Source organism: Heloderma suspectum, chromosome 6 (assembly GCF_057233095.1).
Source record: "Heloderma suspectum isolate Gila_16-S chromosome 6, 16-S_ref, whole genome shotgun sequence".
Classification (NCBI taxonomy): Eukaryota; Metazoa; Chordata; class Lepidosauria; order Squamata; family Helodermatidae; genus Heloderma; species Heloderma suspectum.
In genome coordinates, this window is record NC_139463.1 from 53,159,512 (window position 1) to 53,183,746 (window position 24,235).

A 24,235-nucleotide genomic window follows, 5' to 3' on the forward strand; every position below is an offset into this window, starting at 1 on the left:
GCTCACCGCTCACCGCTCAACGTACACGACAAAGCTGCTTTTCTGCTCCAGACTTGGGTGGAGTCCGCAGCCGTTGCTGCACCTGCAGGTGTGGCTATGGAACGCCTCTTTCCCAGCGCTGTTGTCATGTGAGGGAATCTACAGACTGGGAATCTACAAGACAAACCCACTTTTTCTTTCAGTCTCAGGGATACTGTTCCTTTATATTAATAGAAACTCCCAGAGAAAGAAGAACTTTGGGTCACGAGTGCCATCTGTTCCTGTCTTTATTCATTTGCAAAATGTTGCAATCAAATACACAGGCAACCTGAAGTCCATCACCAAATGAATAGACGGATATGAAGTTTACAAAGCACCTGTTTTCATGGAAAATGGTGACCACATAAAGCTAAGTGACGGCATCGCATAGCCAGCCATCACCAAGTAACTCAAGTGGAAATGGGTTCATAGGCAATTAATTGCTTTCCCTTCCTAGTAAACCAGTTACACTGTTAAAAAGGAAGGAGGACAGGTTGCTTACCTGTAACTGTAGTTCTTTAAGTGGGCATGGACTCACACCTGAACAGAGCCACATACAGGAATCTTCAGAGCTGAGATTTTAGGTGGGAAGGCCATCCCGTCCACCCTACTACACATGCTCAAGGGGCGTGGCTGTGGCCTGTTAGCTCAGTTTCCCCAGATTGCCACAGCTGCCCAAAAAGAACAGGAGGAGCAAGTGAGTGTTTGCAGAGGAGACGATGGGTGGGTTGTGTGACTGCACAGATGACCGCTCAAAAAATGACAGTTGCAGGTAAGCAACATGTCCTCCTTCTTTGTGGTCTCTGTGCATTACGTATTTGGGTAGCATAGCAAGCTAACTTGCCAGAGAAGGGGCAGGTGCCCATGGCAACAGTGCTGACAGCACTGTTTTGCCTAAGACTGCATCCAAAATTGCTCAAACATCCAGACAATGGGGAGTCTAAACGCTGAATGGGCTCTGAGACCCTTGCTGATGGCCATCGACTCCAGCAGACTGACGCGTTCTGTTTCTTCCATGGCCAGCCACTGGCCTTGCACTGTCAATGTCCCTCAGCAGGCTCCCCATCCCAAGAGAGATGCACCCATCATCAGTACGCAAGATGGAGGTGGCTGAAGAAATGGCATGTCTCGTAACAAGCTGGTGCTTTTGGTCCACCAGTTCAAAGTGTCTTTCGCCCTCCAGGGAATTCGAAGGATGGTACATTGTGTATCCTGCCTGGGATTGAAAGCGCATTTAAACCAATTTTGCAGTGTCCCCATGTGAAGACGGGAGTACAGCACAACTGATGTCATCACAGCCATCAATCCTAGGAGACACTGGATGATTCTTGGTGATCAGTTCCTCCACCAGAATAATTAGAGACCAGTCCCATGGAAGGAACACCTGATCGACTTCCGAGTCAAGTAGCACTCCAATGAACTGGAGCTTTTGCGCTGGAACCAAGTTTGACTTCTCCACATTTATGTAGAGCCCAAGAGTGTCAAAAAATCCACAAGTCATGTGAATCAACCAAAGGAGCCCCTACCTGGTTGAAGCTACCAGCAGCCAATCATTGAGGTAAGGGTAGATCGCTACCCCTTGGACTCTCAAGAAGGCGCTCACAACTGCCATGCACTTTGTAAAGACCCTTGGTGCTGTGGTAAGTCTGAAGGGAAACACAAAAAACTGGTATGCATCGGTACCAATGGCGAAGTGGATGAAGTGTTGGCAGGTCCTCTCAATAGTGATGTGAAAGTAAGCATTTATTCATACCGACTGATGTGAACCAGTCTCCGTTGGACAGTAGTGGGAGGATTTATGCCAGCATTACCATGAGGAACCTCTTGGGTATAATGGAATTGATATCCTGGAGATCCAGGATCAGATGAAGTCATACATCTCTCTTTGGTACCATGAAGTACCGAGAGTAGAAGCCATTGTGGAGGTGAGTTGATGGTACACATTCTATTTCCCTCTTCGCCAACAGCGTTTCCACCTTGGCTTAGAGCACAGGCAAAGGGGCTTCAGCCAGAAAATAGCGAGAGAAGGAAGGGCGTCAAACTCTGTAGTCCCTCTGAATGATGGAGAGGACCCAAGAATCCAATGTAATGTTCACCCAGACTGGCCAAAAGGAATCATGTGAGTTCTGAAGGTGGGACAAAGAGCAGAGGGATGAAGACAAAAGGGGGGAGAGTCGAAGATGGTGTTTGTTGCCACTGTTGCCCCTCCTACGAAGGCTATGAAAGCTGGCTGCTGAATACTGCTTCTTCAGCACGGAAGTTGGATGTCTGAAAGCCTGCCCAGCTCCAGATTGTGGGTGTTGGTACAGAAACGAAGATGGATGAGACCACTGACGTTGTTTGCACTGAGTAGGTGGCTGACCAAGCCCAATATGCCATGTTCTTTGCTTTTTGCACAGAGTCCACGGCCTTGCTGGTCTTCAATCTGAATAACCCCCACCTATGAAAAGGGTGGTCCTCAACAGGAGATCAGCCTGAGCAGACCTCAGCCAAACCAGCAGTCTTCAGCCAAGAACGTGTCTCAGAGCTACTGCACCGATCACGGCCTCAGCATCGCACCCAACTTGGTGCCGGGAAGTGTGGATCTCCTGGCGGGAGGGGTGCATCGTCTCACCCCGAGAAACCCAACCCAGGTTTTGTCCTCTGGAAGATTTTCAAACAGTTTTCCCACTTTTCCCCATAAAAACAATTGGTAGTGGGACAAAGCCGCCTGGGCCCAGAGCACCCAATGAATAAACCGACCTGCCCATCAAGCCCAGGCATCACCCCTCCTTGTTTGCTAGTGATGTGCGTGCTCTTCTAAACTTTTCCTAAGAGGCCTTTATGATGAGAGTTGGGTGCACGGTGCATAAAAAGCAATGCCACATCCTTTTCCTGGATGCGATACATGCTTTCCAACCTCAAGGATGTGGGATGCATTGAAGATGGGACTTTCCAAGATTGTTGGATGATGTGACACAGTGCTGGAAGAAGTGAAATCACTGCTGGGGCAGCTGTCTCAGTATGGACGACATCTAACACCGGATCCTTGATTCTGGAGACAGGTTGTTGAATTCCCAGTCCCAAAGATTGAGCCATTTGAATGATCTGGTCTGAAAATTGACCCAAATCCTCGGGGGGGGGGATCTTGAGCACCCGCTGCTGCATCAGGGGATGAGATGGGCAGTGCTAAGGAGGAGTATGAGACTGTCACATCCACTGACTTGAGAGTTACCAAAAGCGGTTGAACAAGGCAAGCCATTTTGTTTGCATCTCCAATGCAATGCTGAACACTCCGTTACGAAGCTACACCTAATCACTTCCACGAGTCCTTCTGGAGCTGGCTTGACTTTACGTGCTTCATTTGTAACACAAAAATGCCTCATAATGTTAAGTAAAAGGTCCTATTTGAAGTTTTCTACTGCTTCTGTCTTAAGTGTGGTTGGACAAAATTTACTTTGCAACAAAAGCAACCAGAAAAGTTGTATTTAGAGTGAGGTCTCAGAGGCGGACTTTAGTTCAAAAGATGAGCCCACAAAATGAGCCCACGGGACATTTGAAACCCAGTTTAGGTTCAATTTTGGGCCAGATTGAAGGCAACTCCCTTTAAGAACCGACATACAGTCAGGGCCAGAAATATTGGAACAAGGATAACTGTTTTGGCAGTTGACCTCTGTACACCACCACACTGAAGTTGGAAGGAAACACACCCAGATGGGGGCGAAGTCAGGACTTCCAGCTGTAATTCAAGGGGTTGGACAAAAGTGGGGCACTAACCATTCAGGAAGGACAGCCAGTGGCAGACATACACCCCCATCATTGGTGGCTCATAAGTAATTAACAAACCAACATCATTTCAAACTTAAGGATAGCCTTTAATACCTGGATGAAAATCCTTTGCAGTCAATGACTGCCTGAAGTCTGGAACTCATGGACATGACCAAATGCTGAGTGTTCTCCCTCGAGATGCTTTGCCAGGTCTTCACTGCAGCTGCCTTCAGCTGCTGCTTGTTTGTGGGTCTTTCTGCCTTCAGTCTCGTCTTCAGTAAGTGAAAAGCATGCTCTATTGGGTTGAGATCAGGTGACTGGCGTGGCCATTGAAGAACACCCCACTTCTTTGCCTTGAGAAACTCTTGGGTAGCTTTTGCTGTCTGTTTTGGGTCATTGTCCATCTGCCATATGAAGCAGCGTCCTATCAGTTTGGCAGCATTCGGCTCAATCTGAGCAGAATATATAGCACTATACACTTCAGAATTCATCCTGCTGCTTTTATCAGCAGTCAGGTCATCAATAAACACCAGTGACCCAGTTCCATTGGCAGCCATACATGCCCATGCCATCACACTGCCTCCACCATGTTTGACAGATGATGTGGTATGCTTTGGATCTTGAGCTGTTCCTTTCCTTCTCCATACTTTTCTCTTCCCATCATTCTGGTACAAGTTAATCTTGGTTTCATCAGTCCAAACAATCTTATTCCAGAACTGGGCAGGCTTTTTTAGGTGTTTGATGGCAAAGGCTAAACTGGCCTTTTGGCTCTTGAGCGTTACCAGTGGTTTGCAGCTTGTTGTGAAGCCTCTGTATTTACATTCATAAAGCCGTCTCTTGACTGTAGATGTTGACAATAACATGCCTACCTCCTCAAGAGTGTTCTTGACTTGGCTAGATGTTGTGAAAGGGTTCCTCTTCACCATGAGCAGAATTCTACGGTCATCCACTTTAGTTGTCTTCCGTGGTCTGCCAGGCCTTTTGCTGTTGCTGAGCTTGCCAGTTAATTCCTTCTTTTTCAGGATGTTCCAAACTGTTGTGTTGGCCACTCCCAATGTTTTTGCTGTCTCTCTGATGGGTTTATGTTGTTTCCTCAGCCTAATGATGGCTTCCTTCACTCGCATGGACACCTCTTTGGACCTCATGTTGGGAGTTCCAGTGAACAGCTACCAAATGCAAATGTAACACTCAGAACCACCTGCAGGCCTTTTTTCTGCTTGATTGGTCATGGGGTACTCAGGAAACAGGCCATACCTGGCCATGCAGCTGCTTGTCAGCCATTCATTCCATTACTTATGAGCCACCAACAATGGGGGGGGGGGTGTATGCCACTGGCTGTACTTCCTGAATGGTTAGTACCCCACTTTTGTCCAACCTCTTGAATTACAGCTGAAAGTCCTGACTTTGCTCCCATCTGGGTGTGTTTCCTTTCAACTTCAGTGTGGTGGTGTACAGAGGCCAACTGCCAAAACAGTCACCCTTGTTCCAATATTTCTTGCCCTGATTGTATTTGAGGTGGCTAGAAACAGAGCTCTTCTCCCTCTATATCCCAGAATGCTGCTTAGCAGTGCTACCTATCTTTTCAGGGTACTTGCACTGAGGCCACTCTTGTGATTATCCTACAGGCACTTTATCTGCAATGGATGACACTGCAGTGTGCCCTGGAACTTTACTGTTCTTAGCACACCACTCCAAATTGCTTAAACCGGATGGGTACACGATCTTGGCCACACCTGCTCTAAATGGTTTGGGACCAGGCTATCTAATGGGCTGTACTCATACGTACATGCCCAGGTCTTAAGATCAGCATCTATGGCCCTGCTTTCTGGTCCATCAGCAAGTATTGTTAGACTGGCAAGTACCAGCAACAGGGCCTTTCCTGTGGTGGCCCCCACATCTCTGGAGTACTGTCCCCAAGCTAGTCCTCTTTGCTGGCCTTTAGGGCAGTCAGCTTTTTATTCCAGTCAGCTTTTGGATGATTTTTGGTGCTCTGGTTGCTTTATCTGATTTACTGATTTGTGTGTTATTGTTTGAATATTTTAATGTTGTTTTTGTGTAACCTTATGTTGTTTTACTGGCTATCACAAACTGCCTTGGGGGGATAATTTATCCTGAAAGGTAGCTCTAAAATCCATTGCATAAATATCAATAAACAAAATTAGGAAACCATCATCTTGTGGATCAACACAATGCTATCAGGATTATTTCTTCCTCCGATGCTGTATCTTCCTCAGCAACTTGGGAGACTGGGTGGGTGGGCAGGAAGGCGCACATGAGGGTCCTTAGCCAGTCTTTGTCCAGGACTGAGCTTGTGACTCATATGTGTAATAAAAGAGGTAGTGCTTCAAAGCTATTTTTTATGTCTGACTTGATGCATTTATCACAGCCATCCTTTGGGCCACCCTCACCTTTGGTGAGTAAAACTGAGAATCACTACCATTAGAGCAAGGGTGGGGAACTTCAGGCCCGCAGGCCAAATCCATCCTAGATGGCCACACCCCCTTCCCTAAGTCCCACTCGCTTTCACTCAACTGTCAATTGTTTGGTGGTTTCCCAGCCTTTGCTGTTTTTTTCCCATTGTAAAGGTTGAAATGCCTCTCATGTCATCAACCCTTTCATGAATTCAGGCTGGGTATACTCCTCTACAAAGTTGGGAAGGTAAAAACTTCACCGGTACTCCCTGTCTCAGAGTATATGGCATCACTTTTCTGACTAGTGGAACAGAGAGAGCCATCTCAGGCCTCTGCGGAACATCCCTCCTGTTATTTGTTTTAAATATTTTTACCCCACTCTTCAGGCGACAAAGCTCTCTGAGTGGCTCACATAAAACCAATTTTTAAAACCCTCCAATAATCAATTATTAAACTGAGCAAATAATCACAGTAAAAAGTAGCATGCAAGATCTAAATCCAGCATAAAATACATAGCATTAGAAGACCTGGACAAATAATAATTTTTTACCTAGCACCAAACACAAAATAGACAGAGAGGATTTCCTGGCACTAGGAAATGAGATTCATCAATGGAGTGCTACAACAGAAAAATCCCTGTCTCCCAGCACCATCCACCTAATTTCAGTCGACTGAAGGCTTATCTGATTAGCCAGGCAAGTTCATTTGGGACAAGGCAGTCCTTTTGATACCCTAGTCCCTGGCCATGTAGAGCTTTTTGGTTAAAACAGCAGCTTGAATTATGCTCTGAAACACACCAGTAGCCAGTGTAGCCATTTCAAAACCGGTATAATATGCTGCATACATCAAGTCCCGTCATCTCCAGCAAGCACAGCCATTGAGGAAGGCTGTTTTAGACAGTGGTCCTCTCCTGCCATTATCTCCATAAAGCCAGCTGATTATATGTGCCAGTCTATGCTGCCAGATAGCCAGGAGTCTGAAGCTGAAGCTCAAATATTTTGGCCACCTAATGCGAAGAGAAAACTCACTGGAAAAGACCCTGATGCTAGGAAAGATTGAAAGCAAAAGGAGAAGGGGACGGCAGAGGATGAGAAGGCTAGATAGCATCACCGATGCAATGAAGATGAACTTCAGCACGCTCCGGGAGAAAGCGGAGGACAGTAAGGCCTGGTGTGCCTTATGTCCATAAGTGTGCCTGGTGTCCATGGTGTGCCTGGTGTCCATGGGGTCACAAAGAGTCGGACACGACTTAACGACTGAACAACAACAAAAAACAGGAAAGAGCCATAGTTCAGTGGCAGACCACACGTTCTGTATTCAAAAAGACCCAGGTTCAGTCCCTGTCATCTCCAGGTGGAACTGGGAAAAACTTCTATCTGAAATCCTGACGAGCCATTGCCAGCCAGTGTAGACAATACTGAGCTAGATGGACCAAATACCTGACTCCCTATAAGACAGCTTCCTATGTTCCTATGACCCAGGGTCAGATGATTTGCTTCTACAATGGTTCCAGGGAGGCTCTTCCAGAACTTCACAGCACTAGTAGTTAAAAGTAGGGTTGCACCATTCACTTAATGGAACCAATTAATTGTAGACCTTCCAAACAACTAAAAAAGAAGTGAGACTGAGTAAATCAAGCTCTGTTTATGAAGGATTATTCCCCACTGCCTCTTTCACGCAGCCTGGGATCACTTCCTCTCATAAGTAGGTGTTAATCACTTCCCTGGCCCAGCCAGCTGTTTCCTCCCTGCCTGTTTTTATAAGTCAAGAGGGGAAAGGATCCAATATGGAAGTGGCTGAACAAACCTGTCCAAGCACCTTGTCAATGTCCTCAAGCTGCACCAACTGAAACTCATCCAGGAGAACAGGACAAGGCTGTGGTCTGGATGTCTCACCTAGTTCACCTGCTGGAACACTGCAGTCTAAGTCCTGGTGGATGCAAGATATTTTATCCTGGAAGTGCTTAGCAAATGCATTACAGCAGGACTCAGACAGAACCTACAGTGTCCTTAGGGCCAGCATGTCAGATGCCCTGGACAACCTGGAAAAGCTCCATTGGATGGCTGATAGAGGATTCAATAGTGGCAGCAAAATGTTATTGCTTTGCCGCCCTCACCACCCTTGAATATACACGACCATAGGCACACACCAGTGTTCGATTGGATCCATCAGGAAGTTTTCTCCATGTGCACATAAGCCGACTCCTATTTTGCTTCATCGCTCTCAGCCCTGGAGTTATACCATGGAGCAGCATAAGCTCTACTACGCAGAGGGTGCTCAGGAGCAATAATGTCAACCGCCCGGGTCATTTCTGCATTCCACAGATCAGCCAGGGTTTTGACAGGAAAGGAAATCTCCCCAGAGCCAATCTGGAAACCATCTGAATAGGTTCACCACCCTTGCAGAGGGGAAAAGCCACCATAAGCCTAAACCTCAGCAGGAGATGATTTGACCATGACAAAGCGGCTGATGCAAAGTCCCCCACCTTCAAACCACCAACTCCACGACCAGTTGAGAAAACCAAGTATAGAGTATGCCCCGCTACATGTGTTTGGCCGATGACATGTTAGGTCAGTCCCATGGTTGTCATGGACGCCATGAAATCCTGAGCAGCCCTGGACAAGGTGCCCTCAGCATGAATGTTGACATTCCCCAGAACCAACTGTCTGTGGGACCTCAACAGCATACCCGAGACCACCTCTGTCAGCTCAGATAGCAAGACTGTTGAGCAGCAGGTGGGTGGTAAACCAACAGAATCTCCAGTCTGTCCTGCTGGTCCAACACAAGGTACAAACAGCCAAAAAAGCAGTCTAGAGATCGTAAGTGAGGCTCACCTGCCTGTATGATGTCCCAGCTAACCTTCTCTATTGATCTTTGGCTCCAACCCAACAACTGTGGTTAATTCTAACTACGATTTGTTTGAAACAAGCCAGGTTAAATCATGGGTGATAAAGCTGGCTTGTTTCAAACAAACCATAGTTAAGATTAACCACAGTCTGTTGGATTTGGACAAAGTGACAAGTTGCGGTTAATCAAAAACGGAAGCCAAAGCTTCTGATCGCCTTCTTGTAGGCACAGCAGAGGAAGAGAGGGAGCATGCAAGCCTAAGGCTCACTGCAGCTTGTGTCTGTGGCATGGTTTATTGTGGTGTCCAAACTGGCCAGGTGTGTAGCAGTTGCTCTCAGAATGTTACCCACCAAGCCAAGTGTGCATAAAGCATAAAGCCATCACTGAAGTGATGCTCTCTTATTTCATTTCCATTTTCTGTTTTACTATAAAAAGGCAGACAAATTCAGTGTTTTAGTTCTATCATGTTAAATCTGGAGAAAACCTTGAAGATATTTTGTTCATGAATGTTAGAATTACCATTTGCCATACATGGTGAGACGCTGTCCTGCCTTATTGTGATTTCTAGAGTTTTCTTGCTTTAAAGGCACCGCTAAATAAAGGGAATATTGTGCAGGCTTAAAATTCTTCAGGCTGTGGTCTGCGATGTTAAACCTATTAAGCTGTTACTTCACTTTGCTACCTCCTAGCAAAACACAAACAGATTTCTGGGTAAATGGTTAAATCCAACATTGCACTAGCAGAAGTTTGCTGGCATAATGGGACTTTCTCCCTCTCTATTCCCCCTTGCAGTCCTCCATGCTGCCTGAAAATCTGCTCTGGAGGGTTTCCCAGCCCGCTGGAGCAAGGGGCGGGGGGGATTGCCCCTACCAGTTCCACTGATGGAACTGCTTTTGTCAGCAGGATGAAAGTACTGGATCCAACCCACAGTGTTAAAAATGGCGTCAACTTGTATTTGTTACGGGTAACTGTGAAGAAGTGCTGGAGCTAACCCCAATGTCCCTGCAAGATAGGACAGGCCAAACCTGGCCTCGAGCCCCAAAATACACCGAATAACCTCCCTCTCCTGCCAAGAGGCACTGAATTTAGCACTGAGGCTGAACAGAAAGGATCACATCAACTTGGAGTTGGATAACTGTTTATTATAGGGAAAGGGATAGAAGAAGGGGAGAATTAGAGGTGGTAGGTTGTACAGAGAATTACAAAGCTAAAAACTTGCAAGGAAACCAAAGCATACACAGAGAGCCTTTATACCACACCCACAAGCAAAATAACCAAACTAGCTAGCCTAACCTTTCACATACCTAGGTATGGGCCTCCCAGGATAGCATCCAGCCGACAGCAGGTCCAAAGCCACCATGACGAAGGGAGACGCCACGCCTCTCCCTCGACCTCCTTTTAAGGCCCAGCCCGAGCAAGCCAGGGCCGATTTCCCTTAGCCAATCACCAGTTCAGCCCCCAAAGGAATCACCTTCGTCCAGAAGAGGTAGAATCTTCCGACCAGACCCGGCTGTTATCTATTTCCCAATTAACAGGGACTGAGCTTGGCCCTGAGCAACAGGGCCAAGGAGCTGGCAGATGACGCACCGCTCCAGGTGGATGCCTGGGACGTGACACCCAGGCCTGGTCTCACGGTGGGAAACAGGCCATTGTTCTTGACAGTAACAAAATCACCTAACTTGTTTCACTTAAGGCTAAAGATAGATCCTGTTAACTGCTGGATTTTATATACTAAAAAATGGGAGATCCGCTAATATTTTCTGCTTAGTCTCACCAGCCCTAGGTGCAACCTGAAATCTGCTTAGCACCTAGGAGAAGTTCATCGAATTAAGTCTGCAATCTCTGCCTACACTCCGTCGTGAGATTACGACTGAATGCAGCCTCTGAGGCTTCAGCATCAAGCCAGCCTTCTCTCTTCACTCTCCCCCGCCCCTCACTCGCTCACTATTTTGTGACATTTTGATTGGCCGCAAAAAAGACACTGCCCAACGGTGGCTTTTGAAGTCAACTAGCTGTACTCAAATGCCAATGGGATCCATTTTTGCTGCCACATAAAATTAGTTGGATAGGAAATGTCACTTAAACTTAAACTGGGCCCCTATTGGTTATAAGTGACATCATAACTGTGTAGCCAAATTCATGCTTGTTTTTCCGGGCAAAATTTAACAGGCCACAGCACCCTCTGCCGGCTATCCGAGCAAAACACATTTCCAATGAAAAACCTCTTAAGAGCTTACTTACAATGCACAGCAGTACTTCAGGCTCTTAAACTTAGACTATGCTAATGAATTTCACTCCAACAACTCTCTCCCTCATTTACTTCCCATATACATGTCCGACTCAGATCCACATGTTTTCAATCCACCTCAAACACCTACAAATCACATCCGTGCCTACTTAACAAGCCACAATCCTTGCACATGCATTCCCACGATCCTGAGCTCTACATGGTCTCAAATTCCCATATCACTTCCACTGCTCCAGTCTTATTTAGCTTTCTGCTGCTGCCTCCATCTCCTCCTCTCTTCCCAGCATGGCTAAGGGAAAAAGCATGCATGCACCCATGCAAAACCTTCAGGCAAGGATTTCCAATGGGGAAAAATTAAGTAGAAGCTTGGGCAGAAGTTGGAATGGGAGGATACTTCTAGTACTTTCCACATTATCTTCAACAGCCTGAAATACTTACCCCGTTACTTATAATCCAAGGGTTCTTCAAGACCTATACTGCAAACACAAGTATGGCTTTGCTTATTCTATTACTAAAACTAGTAAACCTTTCTCATTTACTACTTTAGCCTAGTTCTTACTGAGGTAGTAAGCCTGTGCCTGGACTGTACCACTTCAGATTGTAGGTGGAGTTTCACATGATGGAATGGTTCTCCATTAAAATAAAACCCTACACATGAAAAACTAGCATGTGGAAGGGATGCTATTTTATTCTTTAAATGGAAGAATATTCCACCATGTCAGCCCCCATCTTCCGTCTGACAAAGCCCAGCCCAGACACAGGTTTACCACCTCAGTGAGAACCAGGTCTGTCTCTCTGGAGAGCCTATGCCAGATGAATATATTTACTCATTCTTGCTCTCAGGCTGAAGTGTTAACAAGCAAACATGTACAGGTTATGAAGAGAGGCAGGTCATTTACCTAAGCTGCATGTACTCTGTGCTTTTTGCAACCCTGCAAACACAGGATTTGCATTCTGAGAATCTCAACATTCAAAAAGCAAGCTTCTAGCCCTTAGAGCGGCACATAGGCTTGGAAGTGCAAATGCAGGGCCAACTGAAATCTCAGATTCCACTGAGAGGGGGTAAGGTGAGAAGCAGGGCATCCATCATGCTGGATACAGCTGTGGCCAAGAGCCCCCTCCCTTCTGCTTTCCAACTGCTGGTGCCCAAGTTTGTTTTTTTCCTCCCACCCTCATCCCTTTTCCTTTCTGTATTGCGTCTTTTAGGCCGTAACCCTGCAGGCAAGGGCTGTTTTATTTCTGATCTTTGTAAGCTGATCTGGCAGCGTTTTTGGCCGAAAGGGGGGTAGAATTACTTTAAATACACAAATGCGGTGGAGAAAATGTTCTTCCATGCAATATAAGTTGCATCTAGTTGACTATTTTGTGCAAACTGGAGTGTTGTTTTTATTATGGAAGGGTGGGATATAATTTTTCTAAAATAACTACGTAAATAAATCTTACTTAATTTAGTCAGGTGACAGAATTATAGACAATGCCAGAATAGACAAAAAGTACCTTTCTGCTGGAGAAGTGAGCATGCTTGCCCAGTTTGTTATTTAGAGCCTCCAGGAACATCTCATCGGTGACTTTTCCAACATTTACGCAAGCATCATCCAGATTGGCAATGATCCCTTTATGCTGCTGCTCCACTAGATCAACAATGATCTGGTTGTTGAAGTAGTCAATCTACAGAACATTTGAGCACTGATATTTACAAGAGGTCTCTGACAGAAAATGAGCAAGAAGAGATTCATTCTCTCTCTCTCTCTCTCACACACACACACACACACACACACACTATGGAATCAATAATAGGAAATGGATGAGTGCATCAGATTTCCTTTAGATCGCAGGTATTGAATACAGCACCTTCACCCACAGCTTTGACAACATTTATTCAAATTTCAATACTGATTTTTAAGACATTAGGCAAATCTGTTCAACCCCTTTAGCTAAGTTTTGAAACTGTTGTCTAAAACTGCAGAGGTCTGCCAAATGAAAAGTACTAGACTCTCAGTAGTTGGGGTGGGAGGCTTACATATTCTTTCACTACTGAGCTTTATACAGATACCCAACACAACTGCCCACTGGTGTAGAAGCCCAGACTTTCTGCATCTTTGAGTCCATGGTGACTTTTGACAGACTCACATGCTTCCAGGGAATCCCTTCACGTTGATATTCCTCCTGCTCTTGCTTTAAAACTAGCTGGATGAAGAGCTGCTGCAGCTTCTCATTGCAGTAATTAATACAGAATTGTTCAAAACTAAATAAAAAGAAAGAATTGAAAGAATTACTTGATTCCTCAACTAGAAACAATTTAAATTATATGTTCGGCCTTCTCAAGACCTCTGTCACCACCATCAGCCACAAAGGCTCCTCCTCCCTCAGCTGTTGCGACCAGCAGCCATTCCAGCAGTGTGCACCAGCCCATTCCACCAGTGCTGCTGAAAGACTACTTAATTTTTTCCTCTTCCTTCCCATCCTTTTATCCTTGGGTCAAGTAATTTTAAATTGTAAGCCTGCAGGCTGTATGTAAGCCACTCCGGGAGCCTATTTGGCTGAGGAGTAGGATAAAAATACTTTAAATAAATAAATAATAAAATCTCACCTGTTATTGTCAAAGATCTCAAAGCCATAGATATCCAGGACCCCAATCACTGTGTTTTTCCCATGAATTGTGCTGTTGTAGTCCTTCACTGCAATCACATCATTGATGTGCATCACAATCCAGCAGAAAAGTCGCTCATATATTGCCTTCAAACCAAAGAACATCAAGGATTATTTTTGTTTTCTTTTTCATAATCAATGTACATTTTTTAAAATTTATTTATGTATTTGTTTATAAAATTTATTAATCGCCCATCTGGCTGGTCACCCAGCCACTCTGGGCGATGTACAGCGTATAATAAAACAGTTTAAAACAATAAAATTCTACAATAAAAACATTTTCTAAAATACCCTAACCCACCCCAATGCCTGCCTGAACAACCACGTTTTTAATGCACGGCAGAAGCTCATTAAAGAGGGGGCATGGTGGAGTTCCCTAGGGAGGGAGTTCCACAGAGTGGGGGCCACCAGAGAAAAGGCCCTCTCCCTCATCCCCACCAGTCTAGCTGTCCTGGCTGATGGGACAGAGAGAAGGCCATCCGAGGCTGATCTTGTTAAGCAGCCTGTCTGGTGTTGCTGGAGGGTTTTAAAGGTCAAAACCAACACCTTGAATTTGGCCCGGAAAACAGCTGGTAACCAGTGCAACTCCTTCAGCACTGGAGTGATGTGATCTCGCCGGCAGCTGCCTTTAATCAGGCAAGCCGCCGTGTTCTGTACCAGCTGCAGCTTCCGAACCGTCTTCAAGGGTAACCCCACGTAGAGCGCATTACAGCAGTCTAAACGAGAGGAGACCAGGGTAAGTACTACCGATGGGAGCAGATGGTCAGGAAGGAAGGGGCGCAGCCGCCATATCAGATGGAGTTGATACAGCGCTGTCCGGCTCACAGCTGACACCTGAGCCTCCATGGACAGCTGGGAGTTCAAAATGACCCCCAGGCTGCGGACCTGGTCTTTCAAGGGTAGCCGTACCCCATTCAACACCAGGTCAACATCCCCCAGCCTCCTCTTGTCTCCCACCAAAAGTACCTCGGTCTTGTCAGGGTTCAGCTTCAGCTTATTCCTCCCCATCCAGCCACTCACCGTCTCCAGACATTTGGACAGGGATTCCATGGCCAACCTTGGTGAAAATTTGAATGAGAGGAAGAGCTGCGTGTCATCCACATATTGGTGACACCGCACCCCAAACCTCCTGATGATAGCCCCCAGCGGCTTCACATAGATGTTAAATAGCATCGGGGAGAGGATGGAACCCTGTGGCACCCCACAAGTGAGTGGCCACGGGTCCGAAACCTCTTCTCCTAGTGCTACCCTCTGGTACCTGCCAGAGAGGAAAGACCGGAACCACCGCAATATGGTGTCTCCAATGCCCAACACCTCCAGGCGGTCCAGGAGGATACTGTGGTCAAAGGTATCAAAAGCCGCTGAGAGGTCGAGGAGAACAAGGAAGGAGCATTCACCCCTATCCAGAGCCGGTATATGTAGCATTCTAATAGAAACTTGGGAAACATCCAGGTCTTGCTTCAGCAGCCTACCAAGGTTTAAGCAAACAAGCTGTAGACCAGAGTACTGCAGCTCTCTCCTATTGTTGTCATAAAAATCAAACTTGTAATGGGTTAATTTTTAAGACAATTAGAATGTCAAACACGTTAATCCCAGATTCTTTTCTGAGGTGAAGCCTTAACTATGTCACTTTTATAGAATCCTAGCTGTGTTTCACTGAAATGCAACTACATGTAGGTCCCCCCCGACACACACAACATGGTGTTGAGAAAATTTTAGAGCACAATCCTAAGGCTGCTAGACAGCAGCTAGACAGCCATAGGATTATTTGGTTTTGGTGAACTGACCTTGGAACCAGTGCTCCAAGATCAGTTCCCAAAAAACCGCCTCCCCTCCCCCTCCCCCACTGACTCATAGGCGGTGTGGATCGTCCCTGGCTCCACACTCAGAAGAGCTGCATGGATCAGGGGAAAAGGGGGTGTCCCTGGGGACAGGGGGGCAGAGACAGCAGAAGCATCGTTACAACGCTTCCTATGCACTGTCCCACCTCCCCCACCCTGCTCCGAACCGCTCTGGCTAGACAGCCGAAATTGGCCATCTAGCTGGTAATGCAGGGCAGCCAGATTGCGGAGAAGATCCCCTCCGCACTCCGCCCACCCTACATTAGATAGTCAGTTGGTCACCTCTGAGTTCAGAGGTGGCCGCCTATCCCAATAGGATTGCTCCCACCGTTGCACTTTCCCATCTTGCTGGGTGATCTCTCCCAAAATATCATCCAGAGAATTCTGGAATCTCAAGGGCTCCATAAGTTTCCAAGGACAGACAACCCCATTCATCTGCTTCCTCAAGGCTTCAAACAGCTCAGAACAGGCTTCCAAACAGCTGCTTGTAGGGATGGACGAAAGTCCCTTACCTGTCCTCGAAGCTTGCTTCGCGGTGGGGGGGAGGCGCTTCGCTTCTCCCCCCGAAGTTCATGTGAGGGGGGGGAGGCGCCCCGCCTCGCCCGGCCGAAATTCAGGCCAGGTGGGAGGCGCCCCATCCCTCGCCGGAGAAATTCAGGCTGGGTAGAAGCAGTAAAAATCTTTACGTAAATCTTTACGTAGACTACAGGGACCAAATAAGGAACGCAAATGGCGGCTCCCTATGGGGGCCGCCATTTGCATACGCGCTTTTTTTTTTTTCCCCAAAAGTCACCCGTGATAGGCTACGTGACGATTAACGTAGCCTATCACGGCTGACTTTGGAGATCTAGCCGTGATAGGCTACGTTAATCGTTACGTAGCCTATCACGGGGTTGTTGTGTTTTTTTTACTGCACTTGTAATGGCGGCGGCGGCAGCCAGTCAAAAGACCGGCTGCCACCCCCGCCCCTGACGAAGACCCGACGAACCGCCACCGGGACCCGCCGCCGGGAGGGACATTCGTGAAAGGTAAGTCCCATCCCGGGGGGGGGGGGGGAGAATTTCACCGCCGATTTCGGGGGGCCAAATGCATTGGCACTCGGCCCCCCGAAGTTTCGGGGAGAAATTCTCCCCCATCCCTAGCTGCTTGTCTGATCCCCTGTGGCAAATAGAAATCACCTTGAGGTGAACAGGTAAAAAAGTTTTTGAAATTTGGAGAGAGCTTCCTTCCTTCCCCCTGCTTTACAGGCTGCGAAAAACATCGAATGACTAACAGAAATATGTGGACAGGCAAATTAGAATATGCTGGCTATTGATTAATATGGACATATTTACAAGGCTGCCTTTGGAGATTATGAATCAACCATGCCAGTAGTTATAGGCTGGACTACAAAGTATGAAGGTGCAGAATCAAACATCCATTGCAAGAAAAAGAAAACTTCACATTGGCAGGAGAGAATCCACATCCACCTTTGCAAACGCATTTCTGCCACAGGTGGCTTCTTGCTCAGTATGCTGCTTATCAATGACATCGCGGCCAGTAGCAACTGTTCGAAAAAGCAGAGCCTTCTCCACCATATCAGCCTTGGTTGACAACAGGTCTGCGATGACATATACTAGTTTGCTGTTTTCAATCACTGGTGTCTCACCATCCACAGAAAATTTCAAATTGCCCTGCAATAAAATTGGAAAGAGAATAATGTGTTCATTTTCCATCAGTTTGGGCAGAAAACACAACTCTGACATAGTCAAAGCTTTCAAGCAGGTGCAATTTCCTTAATGCAGTCCAAATTGGGACATGACATAATCCATGCCCATCATTGCCAAAGCATTTCTTGCAAGAAGGTAGACTCCTGTTCCATCTACTATCTATCAGTAATATTTGGAAAGGAAATACTTTTGGTCTGGGAAACTACACTGCCCATTTTAAGATGCCAAAAGAACAATACCCAATGTGTGCTATTTAAATTCTCTCCCATCTTGTTTTAAAGTTACTTAACTTTTTGACAATGGAAATCTTTGTTCTGTTATTTCTTTATTGTTATTATTTAACAGTATTTGTGAATCACTTACATTAAAGAAAGGTCTGAGCAATGTACAAAAACAAGTCTTCACACAGAGGACAAGATTACTTTCCTGGGAATGCCTCCTGGAAAAGGGATGTTTTCAGTAGGCACCAACAACCCAGAAGGCCTGGCACCTGCCTAATCTGTAGCAGAAGGGAGTTCCAGAGAGCGGGCATTATGGTCCATGACGGACAAGATCTCTGAAATCTTGAGTACCACTGGGAGGGCATCTCCTGATAAGCACAGCAACCAAGCAGGCCAGTAGAGGATCAGAGGATCTGATCCTCGTCCTGAGCTGCTTAGGGCTTGGTAAGCAAGTACCAACCTTAAACCTGGCCCAGCAGCATCTAAGCAGCTAGCGCAGTTCCCTCGGCACAGATAAGGCTGGCCTTTCTATATTTTTGTATTTCCTTTTCCTCCATGGTACAGAATCAAATATTTCTTTCTGGAATTTGAAGGTCTGTAAGCTATTAATAAATCTCACCAAAACAAAAATGCATGTACACACACAGGCACAATTATTACTTTCTTGCATCTTCACAGAATCATAGAACAGTAGGGTTGGAAGGGGCCTGTAAGACCATCGGGTCCAACCCCCTGCTCAATGCAGGAATCCAAGTCAGAGCATCCCTGACAGGTGGCTGCCCAGCCTCATCCTGAACGCCTCCAGTTCAATGCCTGAAGTAATCTTCCATAGCTTCAGCTTGGAGAACTATTCTGAGTGACTCCAATGAGAAAATGACAGAGGGCTGGGCATGAGCCTTGATTTCTGTGCTGCTTTCACTTTCTTGGGATAGCAGCAGAGGCTTCTTCTCACTTCCTGGGGTACTTGGAGTCATCTGGTCTGAAAGCACCTTTCTGAAGAGCCTAAGCTCTCTGTAGCCTGAGTTCATGTAGGCTGATTGGGGAATGGGGTGGTGATGGTGGCTCAGACTAGATGTCCTATTAATCCTATCCAAATGTGACTCTAGTTCTGCTCTGCCTCCATCACAAGGGGCTCCCTAGGGGAGATGAACTGCAGCTTCATGGAAGTTGCTGGAAATACTCAAAATCCAGTCCAGTCCAGTCCAGTCCAGTCCATCCTCTCTCTCTCTCTCTCTCTCTCTCTCTCACACACACACACACACACACACTGCTCTTTTGAGACAGGCTCTTCAGAGTCTCTTAAAACTACCACCTCAGATGCTACAGTCCACTGTTACAGGGCTCAGAGAATGACAGTCTGGAAGTCAAATTTACCGGGTGCAAATGCCAAGGAGGAAAAAAGGGCCAGGGCCAGGTGAAGCTATAGGCATCCCACCTGTTCCTCAATGTGAAGTATCAGGAGTAAGACATTTCTACATCAGAATAGTGGTGCCCTTGCTTGAGATTCATGATAAAATTAAGCCTTGGATGTGGGCTAGTCGGTTAGGAGTGCCAAATAAGAAACATGTACTGGTACAGGGTAACCTATTACTAGCCCAGTGAAGGGATTTTGAGCCTAATGTTTCCCGATAATTCCAGGCAATTCTACTGCAATACTTGCTCAGCTTGAGAGTCAATAACTTTTCTGACTGAGTTTCAATGTGGTGAGCACGGCAGGAGAGAGCAGCTCTCCTCCTCCTCCTCCTCCACCACCACCACCACACTCTGTCTCTCTCACACACACCCTACCTACAACTGGCAGCAGGAGATTCTCCACCATCTCCTCTTCTAATACTGCAGCTTTGTCATTCTGTCCCTCAAATATCTCCCTCTCCTGATTGTCCCTCAAATCAACACACACACTCATCTACATGTCTAGTACCGCTTACCAAATGTAGAATAGTAGCAAGGATTTTGTACACTGTCTGAACCTCCTCTGGTTCAAACCCAATCACTTTCATGGCATCAGCAACAGCTTTGAAGTCAGCACCATCATTGATGGAACACTACAAAAGAAGCAGCGAAAGCCGATGGGTCAGCTGTGGGAATGTTCGACACTGATGGTGCTAGCATTAGACAAGGAAACACAAGAGGGCCGTCTCTGCATTAAGCGAGTTGGAGGAATCTACCCACAAAGCAGCTGTAGATGCTGCACAATGTTTTTTCTGAGAACTGAACAGCCTATGCAGGGTCCATTTAACATCTGGCAGAATTCTCTACCCCATATTATTTTAGAATACAGAGGAATACAGAGAAATCTGGTATTCTGTAATGACTCCTCTGCCACATGGATCATTATACAGTAAGGGTGGAATGAATGGGATCACAGAACCTCCCTCAGGAGTGGGGGAATCTATTCGAGTGGTTTGCCCCTGAAGGATCTTGGGTCCAATAGGATTCTAATGTGTCCTCAGAGAGATCCCAGCTGACCTGTCAAAGTCTCCTGTCAAGGCCCTGATTATGTGTTTAGATTCTTATCTTTCTTTTTCAGCTCATCTTTTCTTTGGCCTCTTCTTAAGAAACCTTATCTTGACCCTAATGAACTGGGCAATTCTATGCCAATAGAATTGTTTGCCTTTTAGGGGATAAGTTTGCCTTTTAGGGGTTGTGGTCAGACAATTCCAGACATTTTTGAATAAAGCTGATTATCTGGATCCATTTCAGTCTGGTTTCATGCTTGATTTGGGGACTGAAACTGCCTTGCTGAATGATCTCTGCCAGAAGAAGGGGTATGTGACCTTACTGGTTCTCCTGGATCTCTTGGTGGGTTTCAGTACCATAAATCACAATGTCTTTCTGGACTGCCTTTCTGGGCTGGAATTACCACACTGGGTTGGCTCCATTCCTTTCTGAAAGGTAGGTTCTAGAAGATGACAATGGAGACTCCAACGCTTTTTAACATCTACATGGAGGGAGCAATCCTATGCCCCCCCAGACAGCATTGGGGGGGGGGGATGGGGTAGTTCGGTTTCCTGGGGCCCAACCTCAGAGACAGGGCTTTGACCTTGGAGCCAGGAAATTGCGCTCCCCTCCCCATCATAGCTGGCGTAGAGATAACTGCGCCAGCTACTTCTCTGTGCTCGGAAAACGGCAGAGATGGGGAAAAGGGGACATTCCAAAGGGTGGGGCGGGGAGGAGACTGGGGCAGCTGTGATACAACATATCCTATGGACACCCCAGCCTCCTTCCCTCCCCTCCCAAGGTGCCACCGTCTAGCAGCAAGGCCGGGCAAAATTGCTCATCTAGCAGCAATGCAGAGCGGCTGGAACATGCAGGCAAAGATCGCCTTCACTATCCTCCAACCCTTCACTGGATATTCAGCAGGCTGCCGGCAATCCAGATATGACTGTGCCCTAAGTCACTGGGGGAGTTGCCTGGGGCTTGGTGACGTCAGTATGCAAATGACATCCAGCTCCATTTCTCTTTTTTCTCAAATCCAGATGAGGCAGTGGCCATCCCTGAATGATGGGCTACAGGAGATGAATGAACATAAAGCACAGTTCAGATAAGGTGAAGATGTTTGGGGAGTGGGTGGGCTCCTTAGCTAGGAAAAAGCCTATTCTGAGTGAGGTCACTCTCTCCTGTAAGGATCAGGTTCACTGCTCTGGGGGTATTACTGGACCGAGCACTGCCCCAGGAATCCAAGGAGCAACTATGCCCTGGAGGGCTTTGTCCAGCTTCAGCACCTGATACTCCTGCTACTGGAAGAGAAACATACAGCCACTGTTATCCATACCTTCTCAACGTTCAGATTAGAGTGCTGTGATGCCCTTAATGTGGGTCTGCCCTCGAAGATGATTCAGAAACTTTAACTAGTACAGAATACTGATGATCTCCTGTTGATAGGCTCAAACAGTCTCCTCGCATATTATCTATCTTAAGACAACTCCGCTGGCTGCCAATTTATTTCCAGGCCCAATGCTGGCCTTGACCTTTAAAACCCCCGAACAGCCTGAATCCCTAAGCTATCCCAGGGAATAGATTTTCCCAGAGTAACATTCCCCACCCCCACACCGGTACTTACGAATGAGGCCCCGCTGACGGTCCCACCATACGGAGAGGCAACCCTGACTTCCAAGAGCAGCAGGGCCATTTCTGTTGCAGCCCCAAAGCTTTGGAATGCCCTCCCACAGGAAACAAGTATGGTTCCCTCCCTGATGTGTTCACACAGGCAACTTAAAACATTTCTTTTTAAATATGCCCTTGATAATTGCATTTTAAGGTATTTTATGCTGCTGTTTCTGCAATTAGGTTTTTTATTTGTTTTGGCTGTTGCTTTTAAAAATGACTTTTTTGAAATTCTGTGAAACATTTTGAAACGTATTTAAAAACTGTGCTTTTTAAATAAATATAATGTAATATAATCTAGACCACTCAGCCAAGAGACATCTTCTCTAAGGAGTTGAGGCAAAGCTCTTGAGATAGTGCTTGCCAATATTGCAGCATCCTCCCACCTTGGCTGAATTGTATAGATCTCTCCCTCTATACTACAGGAGTATGTAATAAAGAGCTCTACCAGCTTTTAAATTGTTCCTAAGGAAAAACTGTAGCTCAAAATGTCCAGGGCACTGGACTTTCACAATGTTTTACAGTATCTGCAGTTTCTCTCTTCTTTTTGTTGACTATATTAAGCAAGTATTGTGGCAGCGTTCATCCCAGAAAGCTGAACAGATAAAAGGAGGCGTTTGGAAAAACTCAAAACGGCGAGTGCCATGTGCGCTGGAAGGCAGATCAGGTGGCAACAAGGAGAATCAGCCAGAAGGACATTGATCTCAACCAGCAACAAGCTTGCCAAGGGCCACTGCAGGAAAGATGCTAAGGTCCAGACCCCCAGCAATTCCCCTGCTAGAAGTCCCCTTAACATCGCTGTCAGCCCATATCCCTCTTCTTTCCTCTGTGTTGATAGCCAGGGCCACGCAGCAGCCCTCCTGGTGCCAAGGGGCAACTCCTCCCTGGTCCCTAGTTTAGGCAGAAAAACCATGGTGCAGGGGTAGGGTGGACTTTTCTACTGTGGGGCAAGCTCTTCTACTGCCCACCTGTTTTCCTGACACTTGTACCGGACTCCCACCCCAGAGTATATTTTGCCCCTTCCCTCCCATGCTTCAGGCAGGCTTAACCATTTTTCTTAACCTTTTTTCTTCTTCAGTCACCCAATATGTTTATCCATTTAAACATTTATTCTGTGTTAGTGTTTGTAAGTTAAGAGATTGGGGTTGTTAAACATGCTCTGGGCAAGTGTACTGGTTGACCCATGAGTGGCTGGTCCAGTATGCTTATGAGTGTGATCTCATTTTGGAAGTCTGCGTGTCTGTACAAAAGTGAGTGAGTGCAAATCCTACACAGGCTCGCTGCTCAAGCAACATATGTCTGTCTTCACCCAATCCCAGCTACAATGTAAGCAAAGCAACTCTGAATGCATGCTCTAACAGGTAAAAACTTCTGCCAGTCCAAACAAGGTGTTTTCCAATGTCACATTGTCAGCAAAGTGATTACTGTGATCACTATAGAGATGCGACAATTTCCTACCAAGCAACAAGAACCAAGTACTCCAGGACAGCAGCACATTTTCACCATAGTCTTTTTTTAGCTGGACCCCAGGAGAATGGAAATGACTTCCAGGTATTGGATGTACTAAGCTGGCATCAGTGCATCAGTACAGCCCGGGCACCAACCACACTGACTGACATGAATCAGTACAGCGGATCATGTCTTAGCTCAAGAGTACCAAGGAAAAACAGACTCCTGCCAGGCAGGTAAGATCCTCACCTTTAGCTGCCCTCCAGCACCAATATAGCCATACACAGACAAATCCTTATGCAGATGTAAAGAACGTAGAAGCTGCTCAGAACCTCCTTGGAGTAGCTGAGGAAAGTGTTGGAGAGTCAATTATCCAAATGAATTGCTTCTTTTAATTCGCATACTATTCTTATCTTTATCATTATCATTATTAACACTCACAAAATCCCTAAAATGTTCTATACACTCTCCAGACAAGATAGTCCCTGTCCTCAGGGTCACAATCTGATAGACATGATACATAAAGGAAAAGGAATGGGGAGGAGAGACAAAAGCAAGGGCTGAAGCGGCTGTCCCTTCACGGGGGGCCAGGCCGGTCTCCCCCTTGCCTGGACGTCCTTCCTGGGAGGCAGGGGCTGCACCCCCCAGAGGCATTCAAGCCCCATCATGCTCAATGGCTTCACTAATATTTGCTCTGTCTTTCGGATCTTCCACCGGGCATTTCAATTAGGGCTTACTGGGATTCCCCCCGCCCCCCAGCCTGCCTCTCTTCTGCTGTCCTCTCCTTCCATGACCAAATGTGGGATTTTGAGTGGGATGGTCTTAAACTAGGGGAGCCGTTTTGTTTCCCCTCGATCCATGGCTTGGGTTTTGCTTCATATTCAAGAAATTATTACTATACTTGAGATTAGGAAAATGTCACTTTCGGTCAGAATGGCTGGCCATCCAGGGGTTGTCTTGCCCTCCCCTGTAAATGTGTACCCTGGTT

At 46.5% G+C, this 24,235-nt stretch overlaps 1 protein-coding gene across 6 annotated transcripts in view; it reads right to left on the bottom strand.

Annotated features, from left to right (window-relative positions):
• Positions 1 to 24,235, bottom strand: part of MYO1D (myosin ID) — a 279,486-nt gene that overhangs the window by 205,563 nt on the left and 49,688 nt on the right. For all 6 annotated transcript variants that reach the window (XM_084804344.1, XM_084804343.1, XM_084804340.1 and 3 more), the window contains 6 exons: positions 23,497 to 23,592; positions 19,620 to 19,736; positions 17,231 to 17,434; positions 13,862 to 14,007; positions 13,402 to 13,516; positions 12,769 to 12,939 (listed from right to left, as the gene is read on the bottom strand). In XM_084804344.1, coding sequence (XP_084660470.1) covers positions 12,769 to 12,939; positions 13,402 to 13,516; positions 13,862 to 14,007; positions 17,231 to 17,434; positions 19,620 to 19,736; positions 23,497 to 23,592 — 849 coding nt within the window. The remainder of the gene's footprint in view (positions 1 to 12,768; positions 12,940 to 13,401; positions 13,517 to 13,861; positions 14,008 to 17,230; positions 17,435 to 19,619; positions 19,737 to 23,496; positions 23,593 to 24,235) is intronic.